Raw genomic sequence first — 20,810 nt, forward strand, 5'->3', positions numbered from 1 at the left:
TAAACTTATACAATAGGTAACCTGCAGAATAAATTTTTATGGAAAATTACGTGCTCTATTTTAGTCTACATATTATGTACATATTTTTCTTGATATATAAAGTTTGTGAGTTTGAATGAAGGGTTTAATCCCCGAAACTGATGATTTGGTTCTAAAAATTCTTTCTCTGGTAGATAGCTACATTATGCCGGAGTGTCATAGGCTAAAAATTTTATTATTTTATCGCGTGGGTAAAGTCGCAGGCGAAAACTAGTCTATATTAAAGGTATAGTAGGAATAAGGTATTTGATCCATATTTTGAGCAATACTGAATATGATATTGTTTCTACTTCTAGGTTTTTTTTTTTTGTTTGTACCTAAATCAACATCTTCGGATAATATTTTTCGAGATAAATAATAATTAATTATTATAGCCACGTGGCGTGCGATTTCAAATTTCAATATCTTTAATCGCATAAATTTAATTATTAGGAATGTAGATTTATTTAGCTTCCAAAACTTTTCTTATACATCAAAGCTTTGACAACTCTGCCAATATTTAAAATGAGACAAATGTCGATAGAGATTATTGCCTTTTCGTCAGCTTTGTATAGGTTTTCAAACAATCTTTTGACTTTGAGGAAAGTTACGGCAAAAGACAAGTAAAGTTTTATTTAGAATTTCCAAATGAATTATTTCAAACAAAATGGCAGATTATAAAATATATCATGAAATACTAACTTATTTATTTTAAAAATAATAACTGTCCCAGCTTTTGTACAGTTTGGTTTATCTACCTTTTCTTAATGGACCACTTGTTGTGAAAAGTGAAAATTTTGAATAAAATACTATGGAGCATAGGTACTTCTAAATAACAAACAGACTTGAGAAAAGATATATAAGCTATCTACAATCGTTATTATAAGCAAATAAATGATTTCTAATGTTAACGATTCATAAATATTAATGGCGTTGACAAATTATTTGCCTGATCAAGAACGGTTGAACACGACCGCATTAAGGGTGGATTCACAATAATTTATGCACCACAAGAGCTTGAATATTTCCTCTAAAGGGCGGTTGTGCGTCACGCAAAATCAACATTCCATTAAAAGAATAATCTGACCTAGTTGAAGCACTTTTTGTTGACCTCCCTGGCACAGTGGTTCAAGCTGTAATCTTATAAGTAGAAGGTTTGATTCCCGTATACACGTGTTAGGCATACAAGGTATTTCTATACCAAATAGATCATGCCTGCCACTTTACTACTGGATTTACGTTTTTAACGTGGGAATTCTTTAATTTTCCGGGATAGTAGCCTATGTCCGTCTTCGGAGTGTAAGCTGTGTCAAAAATTCGTACAAATCGGTATAAAAGATAGGCCGTAAAAAGCTAGCAAATAGTCAGACACATTTTCTCATTTATAATATGAGTATAATTTTCGCAGAACTACATCCATACCCGGCTGAACTTGTTGTGGGCGCTTCTCAGATCTGGGCGCGTTTAGAACTCTCGTAGCTTTAGTTTTAAGTTTACGTGATCAATTACCACCACTATATAATCATTCAAATCTAACAATTCTGACCATCAAAAGGTGTAGTTACCTACTTTGAATAAATGATTTTGAGTTTGAGTTTTTTTTTTTGAGTTAGGTAGAGTGACCGATCTACGTTATTAATGTTGTCAACGTTGCTTAGCCTGCAATGTCTGACGCTACGATATTAAGTAGGCCTCTCCACCCTAAGGATTATACAACAATATTAACGTTGGATATTTGTATTCGTAGAGTAACGCGGACTTTGTGCCCTGTCAGCAATAATTTATTACTAATTCCCGTCTAATTGTATTGTGACGTGCTTTGTGTTACATTGTATTGTGCTCAATGTTGCGCAAATATTTTCATTAACATTCCTCTGACGCAATATACGTCTAGTACAGGACCAACGCTAAATCGTTGATTAAACCTCAATTTATAACGATTTTAATAAACGGTGGTTTTATCGTTTATAATAATGTATGCGAATGAGCTTTCCTAAATAGTCTTTTTCCTGATATTTATACCTACTCCATAAAGCTATCCAATACTTAAGCATAAAAATTTAAATACCAATAAAATTTTGCGTTCTATGGCGTGTTCTGTGAAAATTACATGTAGGTATCATGCCGAAGTATAAATTTTCGTTATGTATAATTAGTATCTACGTCTTAACTTACATAGAATAGAATAGGTTTTTTTTTTAACAAACTCTTACAAGTACTTTGAATCATCCAATGCATCTATATATCACTGGTTTGGAATACCTTTGGAAGTTCCAGCAAAAACGCGGCGGTTGCTATTTTCAACATGAAAGAAAAAAAAGGATCTTTGCAAAAAGATCTTTGGAAAAGGATCTTTGGAAAAAGATCCTTTTCGGCAAAAATATTCCTACATGATACTAAATATAGGTAATTGGTGTGGAGGCAGCTTGAGACGAGAACTACCTTCTTTATAATATAAATTACAAGTAATTAATAGAAATTACAAGTGAATTTTCATCTGAAACTTACAAACCATAAGACTTAATAATTTCAGTAAACACTCAAACTACGATACCAACATCTAAAGCTCGCAAATACGTTCAAACCAAATTGTTTCGCAAACAAGCGGTATGCAAAATACCTCGCAAGTTTTATCGCGAGGCTAGATGGCAGGAATGTTAAATATGTGTGTGTGTGAGTAAACACGAGTTTAATCTACGCCTTATCGCCGTTGGGACACGCCACTGCTGTCCCGATGCGCCCGCCTCGCCTCCTGTAGCCTGCTGTCTCTGCAGTGTACTTGAAATATGTACCCTACAATACCCAGTCGCGCGCACGTACTCGCTTCCATTTCCTCGGGATGGAAACGGTGTCAAGTGAATCTGAATTTGCACAGCTCCAAATGGAATTTAGCCATTGTGTACCTCCACGTTCCACAAATGATAGAGAATTTGAGATGATATTAACCATACATAATATGTATTATTATGCAAGTATTGCAATAGTAGTTTGGTATAATCATCTAAATTCTTGATAAGGTAAGAATCCCAAAAAAAGATACAGGCCAAGGGCATTTCAAAAGGGATTTGAATAGCTGTAAAAAAAGCACAGCATTTTGGAAATTTTAAAACACGTCCTCGCGAATAAAAACTTAATTTTTATTGACGAATAAATACATTTTTTTTAAATGTTGTTTTGGACTCTGTGCCGATAATAACGATTCCTACAATTTTTTTAACTTATAATATTTAATGTACAGAGATTATCCAGTACAGTTTTATTATAAGTAGGTTTAAACTGTCTAAATATAATAAATTTTTGGTCACTTTTCGATGAAAATTTCCGCTTACTACATTAATTATTTTCACCAATCATCGAGCTCAATGCAATGCCACGCATCGTACATTCTTTCATCGTATCTTCTCGGCCACAAGAATGTAATGTGGATAATAATTGCGTTGGTTTGGTACCTAAATGAAAAAAAAAGCAACACATATCGCAAAGTAGTATAGACAGTAACCGCGGTTTGCAGTAAATACGATCCAAAGATAAAGTCACTTTTCCAAGATTTTCACTAGTTACAACATAAGCACAGATATTAAGTCACTTGTCCTCACTTGTTATGAGTGTGACTTCGTCTTATCGTGCATAAATCTAGCGTACGTACGTGCCAAAATGATTTCTTAGGTTCCAGAATTGGAATATTCTAATTATTTTATAAAATTGCAAGGCACAACTTTTACAACTCAGCAATCACGATAAATCACTATTGGGCAGCATAAACATTTCCCTGAAATAAATAATTCCTCGGAAAACCGGTAACTGCATGGTAAATGCATTACGTTAATATTTAGGTGTGGTGTATGATATAAAGGCTGGCTTGATCGTTGTTATGTGTAATAAAAATAACTGGAAAACGAGCCTCTGCCAAATTACCACTGCCAAAAGCATACTTCACAACTTTTTTAAAGCAAAAAAGGGTTATTTGGTAACACAATATTATATTTGGGCATTTTTCGTTTGAACAAATACTAGTACGTCCATAACCTACCTACTCATTATTTGCTACCGCGCAACGAAATTTTCTACATACGAAATACGAGTAGGTTATGGGCCTATTCGTATGTGCTACCGCGTAACGAAATTTTCTGCAAGTTTATAAAATTCCCGATGCAAGGGTAAATCAAACCTGCCTCGAAGGACGTTTATGAAATTGACCTATATTTGAGTTTCAGTGTATGTATTTGTGTGTGTGTTTGTGCGCGTGTGTTTGTATTTGTGTTCATGTGTGTATATCAAAATAAATATATGACTTCTCTAATCTCAAATACATGCATTGCTACGTGCGTAATACTATAATAGTGCGTTTTGTCGCAGGTTTTGCAACGCTTTGTCGATGCAAACACCATAAGAAAACGTTGTTTATTTTAGGTTATTATTTCGTACCTGCATTACAACTACAGTCAGTGGAATGTGCTTGTAATGCAGGTACTAATTAATAGGAGGTCTGGTAAGATATAGCTATGATTTTGTTCTAAAATTGTATTTTTATTTTAATCGATTCTATCAAATAGAGTGCACGTAGTACGTCTACTATTTACCTACGAGTAAAAAAAGTTCATTTAAAATTAAGATTGTCATTATTTGAAGACATACCAATAAAATAGCTCTTCAAAATTACGTTTCGTTTTATCAGATATGGAAGCTCATAATTTACGTTAAGAGAATATTAAAAAGCAACTCGCTTATTGACTTCGTAATATTTATTCGATATCGTTCGGTTTTAAACCTCCGAGCGCCTACGGCAAAAGCAGCCGGAGTGTAAATGTACATATTTGGACAGAATATTAATAATGTGCCCTCTTGTTTAAGTTTCATACAACTGTGTACCTTTACGCTATAATATAATTGTTTGTTTTATATTAGATTTGTGTACGGGGAAACATACTTGTTTTAAAAATATATACCTATCTGATATTAGTTCGTACGTTAACATACTAATATTCCCCTTTCCCCTCCAGCTAGGTGCTAGGTGTGCTAGGATTATTTATTAGTGCAACGGGTGGGGTTTGAACCACCCTAGCCAACCTTTCGAAATTCAGTATACTTCTTGCTTTGCTCTTGTAAGTTTTATTTGCCGCCACTGGAATGCTCGGCCTTGGTGGTGAAAGTAAGTTATTTGCTTCTGTGTAAGTAAAACGCATCGGTAAACTGAGCCAAGTTCTCTTCATCAATATTTCAACTTAATACAGTCGTTTGGTGCTCAAAAAGGGGGTAATAACTCATCTGGAAAGTTTTCTGGGAGTTTTCGGAAAATTGATGATTTTATAGATTTCGACGTGCTCTTTTTGAATTTTTAATTTTCCACCTCGTATCCTTTGCCTGAAGACGAACCCTTGTAAGTTTAGTAAGAACTGCGTCTTCTTCTCGTCCTAACTTATAGCGCTAAAACATGACTTTACATTGAATTGGATTGTGGAGCCTACATTATTAAGGATGCTCTGGTGTCGGAGTGAAACGTACCAGATTCGTGTGGGGTTGTGTGTTATTGGTTTGTGACTTGCTTTTCTTGCTTCTTTAGTAGAGGGAGGGCCGGCGGTGCATATCGCGTGATGTATGTTATACCATATAGGTAAATCTGTCTGTTTTAGCGGATATTAGCGAATAGCCTAATTTCACTACGGGACTGTCATTAGACGGCTGAGAGATCGCATTCATATGAGAGCAAAATAAATAAACGTAACGGTGGCCATTAGGATTCTCTATGTCGAGGGGCCGGAAACAAACGTGGGACACGCGTATTATGTACAAAACGTGACACCTGTGCCTCGGATGTAGAATATCACCATTTATCTGCGGTTTGGATACGCGTAGGCTAACTATACTACTTGTTATTCATCAAGCGCTTCCTAATTTTACTGATCACACTATGAGCGCGTGGAGCGTACTCTTGAAATGTGTATTTTGTAGCCTACTTCTAAACAAGGAGGAGGATTTGAAGCGTCATTTTGAGGCCCAACTGTTGAGAAATTCTTTCAGAGTGTCTACGATAGCAGCTATGTTATTGGCAAATCGAAGTTGAGTGGTGCACGAGCATAAACCTACTTCTACACCTAACATGATCATCATCATTATCAACCGATGGACGTCCATTATAGGACGTAGGTCTCTTGAAGAAACTTCACACGCATGGTCTTGCGCCACCTGAATTCAGCGGCTCCCTGCTGTCGTCTGTTCACCTATTCGGGGTCTACCAATGCTGCGCTTTCTACATCTATAAAATATATATTGTATAGTTTCAAATAGTTACTCTAACGTGCCTATTTATAGACACTACAATATCAAAAGACTTATGAGCTATAGTATTCATTCATCTGAGCGGATAAAGGTACAAAGGGTATATTACACCATAACAATTATACGTAATGTAGGTACATTCAAAATCTTGGGTCGAGGGTCATAAGCGCCTGTATTTTGTTTTCGACAACCCTAGCTTATGAGATAATTCCGAGCACATGTTATTAAAGATAATATCAGGACACGCGCAGAATACACGATCCTAATAGAATAAGATGTGGAACATTTCCCCGCCTCTGGATATGTAACGCGATTCGATTACCATAATCTACTGTGATATCAAAAGTTTTAAACACCAATTCATGAAAATAGGTTCGAGTTTGCTGTTGTTTTTCACACCCCTATAAAGTATCTTTTTTTATAAAGGCACGACTAGATCATACGACATGTCTGCCTTAAATACATAAAAACTTATGTTTGTCTGTCTATTTGTTCGTTTGTAATATGTGTTCACGTATTATTCATCCGATTGAGTTGAAGCTCTGTTTTTTTAACATTGGTATTGAGAATGGTGGGTGGGTTTCTGATATAGCCTGTACCATCAACGTATAATACGAGGCGGGCAATTCCCATTTAACGCCACAAAACACGCCGGGCTAACTAATAATTTTATTTTTTCATTCCACGTCATACACGACGTGTCCCACACTTTCGGCAGTACGACAGCAGAGCCAAAAAACTGCATGTCAGTACTTATTTGTATAAATCATAATATAATCATAACAAGTACAAAGAATAATGAAGCACGTGCTTGAGGATGATGGCACCACGAGTGTTTCAAAGTATGGATGCTTTTATTAATATCGGTCACTATAACCTTTTACTATTTCCAGTAAGTAGCAACACAACGCCGCGCGTTCTATTTTGTTTCAGCCTTTGCGCTGATTGACAACAGACATAAATAATTTAGGTAACGTATTTTAGACGTCCCTAACTTACAAAACAACACTGAACACATCTTATTAAAGATATTATCACGATATGCGCAGAATACTCGTCCTTAATAGAATAAGACGCGGAACATTTCCCTGCCTCCGGATATGGTTTAACAAGGCTTCGTTATGATAATCTATTGTTGGCCGTAAAAGTTTTAAGCACCACATCCTGAAAATTGGTTCCTCGTGTGCGTAATACTCTGTAATATAAAATTATATCAAACGCAGGCGACTTTACATTTTTCACTGGCTTGGGTATTATACCTCAAACACACTACCAACAAAAATCTTATCTGGCGGACCAAAAGTTTGCGTAATTTTCTTTAGGAGCCGCACACATAAGCGCAGAAGAACAAACGTCAACCCCCTTCGACCTAGTCCAGTCCTAGTTTGTGAGAAATCTTAGAGCCAAAACACACTACGGACAAAATATATCTAATTAATTGTCTGGCTCGTCTGACTGTCAAAAAATCCGCGCGCGCTCTTCTTTTTAACCCCCGACCCAAAAAGAGGGGTGTTATAAGTTTGACGTGTGTATCTGTGTATCTGTGTATCTGTGTATCTGTGTATCTGTGTATCTGTGTGTCTGTGTATCTGTGTATCTGTGTATCTGTGTATCTGTGTATCTGTCTGTGGCATCGTAGCGCCTAAACGAATGAACCGATTTTAATTTACTTTTTTTTGTTTGAAAGGTGGCTTGATCGAGAGTGTTCTTAGCTATAATCCAAAAAAATTGGTGCAGCCGTTTAAGAGTTATCAGCTCTTTTCTAGTTTTCTTGTAGAAAAGAAGGTTACATAACCGTTAGGTTCATAATATTATGTCAATTGACAAAATATGTCAAGCTGTCAAGATGGACGTTGCCTTGATACATAATTATTTATTTGAAAATGATGTTTTGGAAAACTCAGATACTTTGTCGGGGGTGTTATAAATTTTTAATTTACACTTGTACATACACATTACACAGACTAGCGCGACAGCACCTTGGCGTATACCATACGAAGCCGATATTTCGTGCGAGTCTTTTGTTCTGTCCTGTCTGTAGTATGTTTTCGCCTTTAGCGATTTAGTCTTATTAGGATGGCGTTTGGGTGGCGTGAAATTCACACATAGTTTAATATTACGAACAAGTAACGACTTCATTACAATGATGTCATAGAGTAACTAACCAGACTGTGATAACTGATTATTACCAGTGACGAAGTGGTCCATAAAAACCTGGATATAAACCAGAAGCCCAAACACGATCAGTGTGACACAATATCTTTCAAAAGGCTCGAGAAATAGGTATTATCGCATTGACTAGCCTCAGACGGCCGAAAGGGTATAAATAAGCCAATACCAGAGAGTAAAAATAGGTATGATGTTACATAGATGATCAACGAAGCCGTCCAGGCAGAGCAATCGTGCGGTAAGTGCGGGACGAAAGAGCGAACCGAACTGGCCTAAATCGTTAGGGCCCTATGGTGAACGGTTGTCATGGTCGTTATTTACCACGAGATCGAAGGCATCGAACTATTTACTATGTAATACCCCTAATCGATTTCTACGCATCATCACATCGTAACGGATCACTAATGGCAGCAAGGTGTTTCCGGTCCGGAAGTTCGAAATTATAATACTCGTAAATTACAAAATTTACCCAGCCGAGTATCGATAAAGTACCTTCGCCGGGTGTTAATAGTAAAATTGAATGCCTATATAAAAACGCCTAACTACTTTTCCTGTAATAAAAGAACTGTATTTTATTTTTATTTCGACTCACTCGAATAAATATACAAACGGATGAAATTGGAATTTGTCTATTCGCATTTTTGTCGATTGCTTTTATGGACTATTACTTATATTCAAATATTCAAAATGGAAAATAAACCGATTCAACTTAGTCCGTTTACGATCTAAAACTGTGAGCACCACAGTGTCAAAAAGTATAACACATCGCCATATTTTGACTAACTAGGCAAAATGTAGTCTCATCATCATCAACCCATTGCTGGCTCACTACTGAGCATAGGTCTCCTCTCAGAATGACCCACTTGGTCTATTACGTATAATAATGATGAGAATTTGAGCTATTTTAAATCTTACTACCTGATGCACCCATTATTAGCCAGTCAACTTAGTTAGTTATTAATCGCCAAAAGCATTTGTTAATACAATTTTTAACTATGCATGCAATAGGTACAAAATTTATTTATACTATCCTATTCTTTCAAATAGCGTGTTTAATCATCAAAGTACGGTATATAAAAACCATAGCCCGTATTCTCTCGTCAATTTACACACAAAAATGAGGCTTCGCTGGCATGTAAGTAATCCGTCAACAACATTATTATAATATGTATGTAAGCATTTAATTCAAACAAGCTCACCCCTGACGCGATAAAATGCGACGCTGAACAATACCATCATAATTACAAAGCCCAGATTGAAAAGAATTCCCTCAAAAGCCTTACTCACATAGACTTAGATTAATATAATAATAAAATACGTATAGGTAGTATTTTTTTTATTAATCTCCAGTTTTTAAACAAGCCACAATAAAATGAAATTAAGAACTTCCATCAGAGTTCCAATATTTCCTAAAACTACCTTTAAGCTGTCAAAATTCTATTGAAAAATTATAGGTACAGTATAGGTATATGGACATAAATAGTATATTTTATCGAGTTACTGGGCCTTTGATCACTTTGCCTAACTTAATAAACCTAAAATAATATTATAAATTAATTATATAGTAAGTAATGAATAATTTATAAACTAGAGATGGTGTAGTAGGCACCAAAGTCGCCACCAATTAAAACTTTTTCAACTTAAGTAAAATATAAATCCATTCGTTCTATAAACAAGAACGCTAAATTGAATTTTAATCAAATAACATGGAAGCGGTATAAAGTAGAACAAATTATATTGCGGAAAAAAGTTGAATCGTGCGCTGTCGTATCCAGTAATTACATTGTGTGATTGTATGGCTTGACGTCAATTTGTGAAACTGCACGGAAACCAGACGCTTAGGTAGCAGGGAGGGCACCCGATTAATTCAAGAATTCGAGACCTCGTGAATTATTGGGTCAGGCGGCCTATTGTTGTGATGGAGATAAGACGAATTCATGCCTATTGGGTTACTGGAATACCAGTAAACTTAATGTTTTACTTAACTGCAAAATTTTCTTATTTTATGAGTTTGCAATAATAAAAGAGGTGATGATAACCTTGTAGTCAAGACATCGGCCTCCTCTTTGGAAGGTCGGGGGTTCTCTTCCGACCTCTAACTTCTCATAACTTGCTCTAACGGCGAAGGAAAACATCGCAGGGAAACTTGCATGCCTGAGAATTCTCTATAATCTCCTTAAAGGTGTGTATAGTCTGTCGAATCGCACTTAGCGAGCGTGGTGGACTGTGGTCAAAACCCTTCTCATTTTGAAAGGAAATTCGTGATCAGTTGTGGGCCGGCGATGAGTGGGTAGGCGATGATGAATATTTTGTTTGTAAAATTAAATTTTCTTTTTATAAAACTTCACCTGAGTTATTCTAATGACCTATTTTGAACTAAATGTGTCTCTAGATTCACTATTCACTACATTTTTACATTTGGGTATCATATCTGATATCATGGGGGTAGAGATAGATAGGTTAGGGGATAGATAGCGATAGAGCCTACATGCAAAATCTTAAGTTATTGGATCCAGCAATATCTACGTTGTTTGTCAGTTTCTTATTTTGTTTTGTGGATTAAAAATATCATTTAAAAAACCCTTCTACAGTTTTCACTAATTAAATATATCATGTGATCTTCTGAATCGATGTAAATTATTGTGAAACTGCATGGAAACGCTAAGCGTCTTATAGGCGTCAGGGCGTGGATTCCATTAATTCAAGAACTTGAAGCCCCGTAAATTAATGGGACAGGCGCTGTGTGCCAATCGATTGTGACGCAGTTTAGAAGAGACCGGTCGGTACACTTTGCTACATAAGTATAATAGTATGTAGGTCAGCTCAGAGAGATGAAATAATATTACAGAAGCAAAGCTCATTCATCAATTAGGTATACAAATATAAGCACCTCCACCTTAATAACAAAGATGAAAGTTTGGAATTCATAATTCCAAGTAGGATTTTATAAAATTAATTAATATTATTATATTTTTTGCTGTTCTAAGTACCATTTTTTCCCCATACAAAACTTCTTTAACATCATATCTTCGAAAGATAGCCAGGATAGCGAAATTACTGACAGCGCTTCAGCGGTAATAATTACAATTTACAATTGATTGACAAAACTGTTGTAAATACTAGAAGTACAGGACATTGCATGCTCTGGTAACATAACACACACACATACAGCAGTGTTAGAGCCCGTCCATGCGGTCGTCTTTAAGGACTGATTGGTTTAATAAGCCAAGAGCAAGATATTCGATTCTCACAAAATTCATAATGATCTAATAAGTAGGTAGGAGTGACATGACCGTCACTCAGTTTGGAGGGCGAGTGGAGACACGTGCAAGCCGTGTCCACTTCGCCGTCCGGCTAAAGCGCCGCCGCTCTTTACACATCACCTCCCGTGGGTTCCCCAACAAGGAGCTTTTGATTGGAACTTCTTTTATGTAACTTTAATAAGAATAAAACAAAATGGCAATACCAAATAAATAACAAAAGGAGTATTTGCGCGTATTTTATGCTACTTCTCTCTTATAAAGAACCGGCGTCTTAGCCTTTTATAGCCTCTTGAGAATTGAACGACGGATATTGTTCCACCTTTTACTCAATCTAAACTTACAGGGTTCATGAATGTATTATTAGTTTTGTTGTTTTATTGTATTGGTTTGCGTGGACTTTTGGTGGTCGGCTTGTTTATATTGTTCTTATTTTGTTTTCTACTGAGTAGGTATTTATCGTGATGCTATTTCGCTTGGAAATCATCACCAGTTAAGTAGAATGGTAGGCATTTAACTTTAGTTGGGTTAAGCCTAAGTCCTCGCCGAATTGTATCGCAGTATTTTGCCTCTCGTGTATTTTCTACGCACCAGTGATTCGGCTCGGCAGGTTTCTTTAGTAATGGACGCAATTTTTTTTTTCCTTTTTTTTAGAAAGAATATTAGCCATGTTAAATGACTAATATTCCCCTTTCCTCTCCAACTAAGCGTCAGGCTTGTGCTAGGAGTAGGTACGACAATAGTGCAACGGGCGGGGTTTGAACCGTCGACCTTTCGGTTTTCAGTCCACTCCTTTACCGGTTGAGCTATTGAGGCTCATTCACAATTTCGTCGTAAATATACTCGTAAGGAAGCAAATCACTTGCTATTTGATTTGGTAACCTAGTAAATGTGAGTCTCTCTATAAAATAACTAATTACTGGTACTTATATAATCTTTTCTAATTCTGCAGCCTGATGAAACAAACTGTAGACGCAAAATAATTTATTGCCTTGGTGGAATCATTATTTCAAAATGTGCGGATAGATTCGCTGTCTACTGTTCCCATACTGTTCCGAAAAAGAGATGGTAGGTATTTAAGCAATGTTTGATGGCAACAGTAATAAAACATCGATTACTAGGCTCAAATGACGTCCCATACATATCCATGAAAGCATGTTAAAGCAACAGATACTTTTGTGAATTTATTTATTCTCAAAAACATTTTCATTTCATTGACTTTGATTGTTTAGTATTCAAATAAAAGCCAAACTACGTTTGTTTGAATAAATTCCTCTTAAGATATTATCTTGAAAAAGTAGCTTAAGTATATCTGAAAAAAATATTATAAATGTTACTGATATGAGATAATTTTTATTGTTTCGGTAATGGGACGTGTTTTACGCCAATTTTCATAACGCGCTATGCCCATAACTCGCGCATACGTAGCGTGAAATCGAAATTTATGCGATGAATATAAATACACGCGAAAAGCACACGTCGGCTTTCTCGTATTTTCACGTTATAAATGTTATGTCATTTATTAAAAAAATGTGCCTACACGTAGTGTTTATGTACTTCACTGAATAGGTACATGCAAAACACATGTGCAATACAAACCTACTTGTATCTCATGCATGTTTTGATACGTCTTTAACCCCCGACCCAAAAAGAGGGGTGTTATAAGTTTGACATGTGTATCTGTGTATCTGTCTGTGGCATCGTAGCTCCTAAACTAATGAACCGATTTTAATTTAGTTTTTTTTTTTTTGTTTAAAAGGTAGCTTGATCGAGAGTGTTCTTAGGTATAATCCAAGAAAATCGGTTCAGCTGTTGAAAGTTATCAGCTCTTTTCTAGTTAATGTAACCTTCACTTGTCGGAGGTGTTATAAATTTTTAATTTATAACACTTGTAAACGTCATAATTTGTAAATTTAAAGCAGTAGGCACTTTATTAGTCTAGATTTACATCTATACACTATTAACATTCGCATGTCAATTAAGTTTTTACTCATCCCAAAATCGCCCAATGCGCCTTACGAAGTTTTCCTTCAATACTAAAAATACTTCAGAGGAAAAAGAAATGAACTCACAGATTATAGTGGACATCGGCCATGTTTGGTCGATATTTGAGCGCTCTCTCGAACGCTATTTCCGCTTCGGGCAATCTTCCTTGCGTTGTCAGCACACTTCCTAGATTCCCGTACGCTGCAAGAGAAAATTTACTTTTAATTAACCTACATAATGACTATGCAGCTAATGATTATTATAATATAGAAACGAGCAAGAAACGAGTTGAGCTAAAAACTAGAAACGAGTTGGCGACCTACGAGAAGCGAGTTTGTAGTTGGAATATGTAGTTTTGCTGCTAGGCTAAGAGCGAATGTCCGAGTTCCACGGGCATTAGGTACTCGCGTCGGTTGCTCGGATAATACATACGTTTTATTCTTGTTGAATATAGGCTATAGGCATCTAATTTTCTAATCTATCTATCCAACTTTTCAGTAGCTACCTATATTTAATTTTTGTGTATAAATATTTTCTCACTGTAATGTAATAAATATAAAATCATTTGTAAGAGATATTTAAATATTGACCTATTTTAATAACAAGCTACTTATTTTTACCGGCAAATTTTTCAGATAAAATGTAAGGTGTTTAACACAGTAATGAGATATCGCCCCGAGAGGATATCGTTATCCTATAACGTTATTTTATATTTTATTAAAGTCATGATCTCATTTATTTATATGTAGACACATATTATTATATTTTAATAATATGTACATAGTATAGCACATCCTAACGATTTCGCTTCATAAACATATTTTAAATAATGTTTAGGTATATAAAAGTAATCTAAATAGATTTAATTATTTATAATATCATATTATATATTGGCATAACTGATACATGAAAGTCTGTCGGTCTGTTACCTTTTCAAGGTTCAACAGTTTCTTGGCGAAAAGCATTGAATAACTTGCATATTAGAGGCGGACATTTAGGACTCAGTTTATTTCAGTAAAACAAAGGGGTTTGATTAGATTTTACCTAAACCTAAATGCGCCCAAACAAAGTCATGGGAACAATCTAATACTTAAATAATCATTCATCAATTAAAAAATCATTCTAAATTCAAGTAGTTCTTAATAATTATGTGCACGCGACTATATAAATTCAAATGAATTAAGAACCATTCCTTCCAGTCAGTATAAATAGATAGAGAATCTGAATATGCAGATATTTAACCACAAAAATTTCCATTTTCGCTTGTACTGAAATGGAAACGTCACAGGGGCTATTAATTGGTTGACCGGAGCGCAAAATTCGTTAATCAACATCAAATAGAGACGCCTCTCGGTGTAACTGCCTGATGGAAAAGGCCGAATATAAAGACCGTTTGTGTACCCCTAGTAAGTTTTCAAGTTCTCGACACCGGAGTTAAGTTATGCATTTTTTAACCCCCGACCCAAAAATAAGGGTGTTATCGTGTGTATCTGTGTATTTGTCTGTGGCATCGTAGCTCCTAAACTAATAAACCGATTTTAGTTTAGTTTTTTTTTTGTTTGAAAGGTGGCTTGATCGAGAGTGTTCTTAGCTATAAGCCGAGAAAATCGGTTCAGCCGTTTGAAAGTTATCAGCTCTTTTCTTCACTTGTCGGGGGTGTTATAAATTTTTAATTTACACTTGTTGTATGGAGATGTTAATCACGGTGTCAAGTTGTGTATATAAAATAGTACCTCAAGGCCAATAAATGATTTGATAACTTGAAACTTATGTAAAATATCAGGCCCTGAAGCCCTAGTGTTCAAGTTAACGTAAAGAGCAGTGCGTAGATCTGTTATTGTATGGACGGAAAAGGGGCGGTAAAGTTTGCTGTCCCTTTTCCGGTCATATTTAACAGGGCTCTCTCCGTCACTCGTTTCATACAATCGTAGTTCCAATTTCATTTGAATATTAAGCAACCAAAGTCCATGAAATTTTGCAGACATATTCTAGAAACAAATATCTGTGTCTGTCGTGTTTTAGATTTTTCTAAAAATATGTGGTTTTAAAATTACAGGGGCTGACAGATATATGCCAAGTTACGTTAACTTGAAACCTACGGACGACGCCTTAGAAACCTTTTTCAAGTTAACTACCATGACACGAACGTTTGCCATTTTGTGCGAATAATTGAAAATTATGGTGGCGTTGACATCTCGTTAAATCACAAGTTAAATCAGCACTCAGAATAAAAATGGCGCTCCAAAATCAATGAATCAGCACATCTTTCGTTTTTTGCAAAAAAATGAAGATGTGTTTTAATATGACATTTGAATCGCATTTAGTTAAGATTAAGTTAATTAAATACGCAATTCTAGCTTTCGCCCGCGACTTTGCTCGCGTGATATAATTTATAGGTACCATATTATTATGCCTAGCACTCGGATAATTTTCAAAATTGGATCATTGGTTCGGAAAATTACCATCTACATCCAAACTTGCAAACTTTACCTCCTAATAATTTAAGTGTAGTAAGTAGGTACTTATGTAAAAAATCTTTTAAAGATTTTTGAGAAAAGTTATTTTAAACGCTATTTATCAGAAACTAGCTTATTCCCGCGAGTTCGTCCGCGTGGACTACACAAACTTCAAACTCCAATTTTACGCCCTTCTTTTTTAGCAGATATCTACGTCTTAATACCTAGCTATCTAACTGCATGTCCAGCTCGATCCGTCCAGTAATTTGAGCCGTGCGTAGATAGGTTGATAGTCAGTCAGTCACCTTTTCCTTTTATGTATTTAGATAGGTAACGCTAGTATAGGTGTAATCTCAAGGCGTAATGATCTTTCAAGAACAAACTTCATTTCTAAACGTCACGGGAGCGATTAACTAGTCGACGGACGCGCACACTTGGTTAATCAACATCAATAGCAATGCCTCTAGATAGGCCGACGCAAAGGGACGAATGAGGCGTCTAGTAAATGACTATGAAATACCTAGAGGTTAGTGTCTATAGTATCTACTTTAAATCTTCGTTTATTTGTATTAAGTATTATTTTTTAGGTCTTCAAGTTTCTTTTGGAATCTTTCCAATGTATTAGAAACTTTTTGTCAGAAAAACACAATTACGATTAATACAGATTCATCTTTAGTGAGAAGATTTATGTAAAAACTTAATGTTTAAACAGATTACGTTAGTAAATTAACAAGAAATGAAATAAATTAATGAACATTTATTCATTTTTACGTAATAAACTTTTTCAGATATTATAAAACAATATCTAATAAGATTAAAAAACCGAAACTTACGTGGATGAAAACACAGGCATCATCTGTTACTTTCCTAATAAATTAGAATGCAATTCTTGTGAATGTATTGTATAATATGTTGCCTAGTAAATTTTGCATGAAACCCACTGAAAATCCTCTTTTGCGTTAGCAGCAATATTCAAGTAGATTAAATACATCAAATCGATCGATAGCACATTGCAGCGAAGTTGGTAGGTATAGAGCATGTATAAAGCCGATAGAAATTAATAACAAAACATCCGGTGAAGCGAACCTAGGTAATCTGATGCTGTTCGCGATACTAAAGCTAAGCTAACCGATATCCGGCTAGATTTACGTCAACTTCACTCATATTTATATTTTACTAGCTGATGTCCACAACTTCGCTCGCGTGAATTAGATTTTTACAAATCCTGTGAAAACTGTTTGACTGTCCGGGATAAAAAGTGGGTTATGTCACTCTACAGCTCTTTGACTATACCTATCCATGCAAAAAATCACGTCAATCCGTTGCTCCGTTGCGAAGTGATTGAAGGACAAACCAACTAACCAAAAAACACGCACACTTTCGCATTTATAATATGGATAGTGATTTCTATATCGATCATGTATTTTTTTAACTATTCAGACTTAGCCCTTGACTGTAATCTCACCTGGTGGTAAGTGGTGATGCAGTCTGAGATGGAAGCGGGATAACCTGGAAAGGGTATGGCAGTTTTCATACCTACTCCTTTGGTTACTATACGACATCGCACCGGAACGCTAAATCGCTAGGCAGCACGGCTTTGCCGGTAGGGTGGTAACTAGCCACGGCCAAAACCAGATAGGTATTTAGAAATTTTATAAAATTCTAAACCCCTGCCGGGAATCAAACCCGCGACCTCCCACTGATAAGACCACAGCGCTTACCACTGCGCCAGGGAGTTCGTAAAATTATTTTTCTAATTTCTAATTCTAATATCGGTTTTAATTTATATAATGCCGAGAGGACTTCGTCTGTCTTGGCGTTTGCTGGCGCGCGTGCTCTGCCTTTTTTGGAGTGTTTTTTTTTTGTTAAAAGTGGCCGGGTTTTGTGTTTTACTGGTGTTTTTGGAGGTGGAACTGACTGGGAAGCGCTCTAAAGGGGTGCCGCGCGTGTGTCGGAGAGCGCCGACATAGACGAAGTCCATACTTAAGTATATAGTTTCCCCAACTTGTAAATAACTACAAACTTGACATTGGCTAATCTTTATAAATCCAGACGAGAGAGAAAAAAAAATACCAAAACAAGAGGCGATTGGAGTTTAATGTAGCGTAAGGATGTCAATGGTCTTTATGTTTCAATAGGTGACATGAATGGAGGCCGCTTTATTGAGGCGAACATTTCACACTAATCGGACGTAACATTTGGTCGACTAACGAGTTAAGCCTAGAAAAACTTGTGAATAGAATGTTCATAACACTATTACAGTTTTATGTCACTAGCTTATGCCCGAGACTTCATCCGCGTCGACTACAGAAATTTCAATCCCCTATTTTGCCTCTTTAGGGGTGAATTTTCAAAATTCCGTTCCAAGCGGATATCTACCTCATATTCATTTTATTGTTTTTTTTTTAAAATTGAGCTACAAATTAGCCCTTGACTGCAATCTCACCTGGTAGCAAGTGATGTTGCAGTCTAAGATGGAAGTAGGCTAACCTGGAAGGGGTGTGTTAGTTTTTATGAAACTCATACCCCTTTGGTTTCTACACGGCATCGTACTGGAATGCTAGATCGCTTGGCGGCACGACTTTGCCGGTAGGGTGGTAACTACTGTAAGCTGGTAGGGTTGCCGGTAGGGCCGAAGCCACCCACCAGACCAAACGTTTGACCATCTACCTACTAGCACGACAAGTTAAATAAAAGCTTGTAAAATTGTAGAAACAGCGCGATTCGAATTTACATTTCTAAGACTACCATCGTATCAGGAGTTACCTACTATAATAATATAACATATCAAAGCATTTAAAACAAAGTTGCAAAACCAACGTTTTGTTATTAGTGCTATTTTGAGCAGAAAAATAATAATGGTTAAATTCTATAAAAATATTTTTGTAAGCATACAAATATTTGTGTAATCCACAAACTACAGTTTACTCAATATTGCATTATCAGCATGTTGTTATTTAAAAAAAAAAAGGAACTTGTAACAATATTTGCAATACACACATTAAGTCAAGCAAAAATATGTCCGAAAAAATGCTCAGAGATTTTCATTACAGTCTGGTATGAAAAAGTCTAGACAATATTAAAATATTACTACTTTCAGCGGTGGTACCTAGTGGGGCCACCAGGTACCACCGCACACGCGTACACAGAAAAGTAGTACCTATCAAAACAATACTCAAAATATTCCACCTACTCGCTATACCTCGTACTATGTGAGATGTTTACAACTCGTAGAGAACACTAATTGGAAAGCTAATTAAGTGTATTGTGCCTATACCAGTTTAATTTATCATTCATCCGCCCTTATTGTATAAGATTGAAGAGGCAATGGATTGGCAATTACTCCGCCAATCAGTCGATCTCACGAAATTGTATACAACGAATGAATATAAAATGTGATACGGATAATTGCGAACCAAAGAGGCATGCAATTACCCAAGTACCAAAGCATAGATAAAATAATTCAATAATAACAAAAATAATTGATGAAATGGATGAACCGCAAAAGGCTTAAAGGTATATCTACAATTTGGCAGGCTTATCGCTACCTAGTGATCCCTTTCAGGCCAGCAATGAATGGTCTTCCGGGCAATTTATACTTCGGTACTTACACAAAAACACCTAGGTACATATAATTTTGATAATACTTATTTAGTTCAAATTTCTCAACCACCAAAAAATGTTTGAGTAAGGAATTACATTTGACAGCATATATGTTGTGCCTGTGGGTAATCTATCTACCTATTCATCAGATAGGTAATGTCAAATATATCGCTGGGTAATGTAGACAGACGTACAGAGAGAGACATTCATAATGCACCTAGGTGTCTACCGAATTTGGGCTTTACGGCCTTTCTTCTGTATAATTTAAACATGAGTGTCAAACATATTATTCTTTCATTATTGTTATTCCTAACCAACTCTTACCAATATTGGAAATGATCACAATAAGGAATAACACCCAGACAAGACATTAGTACTTAGAATATGATACTATTTTGACACATTTTATGAGTACAGAAAAAAGGGCGAAAACTTTATTTTAGTTTCAATGGGTCTATCGTCTTCAGTATTATGACCTTGTATATCGATTTATTCAAATTTAGGTATTTGAAAAAAGCTATCTGAAATAATCCATAAGTAAGTAGGTGGAAGGCCTCGAGCAGGATCACGGATAATGATTCACATATTTCAAAATAACACAAACAAGGCTTTGATATTCTCATTTCATCGCATCATTGAAGCGAATAATATAAATTGCTTCGGGTTTCGAGGGCGAATATTTTACATCGAAAATAATAAACGAATTATTAAGATAATACATTAAATATTGAAATAGGAAATTATTTGTAAGGCCAATAAAAATATTATCTACATTAAGTATTCAATATGGGATACCCACCATACATAAAATGACGAACTTTGATTTCGAAAAATTTGAAGTGCGTACTCGGGATCGAACCCCTGACCTCCAAAATAAGAGGTGGATGTCTTAATTAATAGACTGTCACCATATAATATGTACAGTGCGCGACAGGGGCGGGGCGTCCCCACCTCGGTTGCCATCTCAAGCTGTCGCGTACTATAATAGGTGACCTATATGCCATAATTAGGCTGTCGCAAATAAACGACGACGACGAAATAT

The 20,810-nt window shown here is 35.9% G+C and overlaps 1 protein-coding gene and 1 long non-coding RNA gene across 3 annotated transcripts in view; one reads left to right on the forward strand and one right to left on the reverse strand.

Moving 5' to 3' along the window:
• LOC123869363 (protein O-mannosyl-transferase TMTC2-like) overlaps positions 1-20,810 on the reverse strand; it is a 127,566-nt gene that overhangs the window by 23,530 nt on the left and 83,226 nt on the right. For both annotated transcript variants that reach the window (XM_045912247.1, XM_045912246.1), the window contains exon 5: positions 13,796-13,910. In XM_045912247.1, coding sequence (XP_045768203.1) covers positions 13,796-13,910 — 115 coding nt within the window. The remainder of the gene's footprint in view (positions 1-13,795; positions 13,911-20,810) is intronic.
• Positions 1,439-19,329, forward strand: LOC123869367. The gene is made up of 3 exons (XR_006796875.1): positions 1,439-1,578; positions 18,619-18,621; positions 19,320-19,329. It is a non-coding gene; the product is annotated as an uncharacterized LOC123869367 (long non-coding RNA).

This window comes from Maniola jurtina, chromosome 11, assembly GCF_905333055.1.
Source record: "Maniola jurtina chromosome 11, ilManJurt1.1, whole genome shotgun sequence".
Classification (NCBI taxonomy): domain Eukaryota; kingdom Metazoa; phylum Arthropoda; class Insecta; order Lepidoptera; family Nymphalidae; genus Maniola; species Maniola jurtina.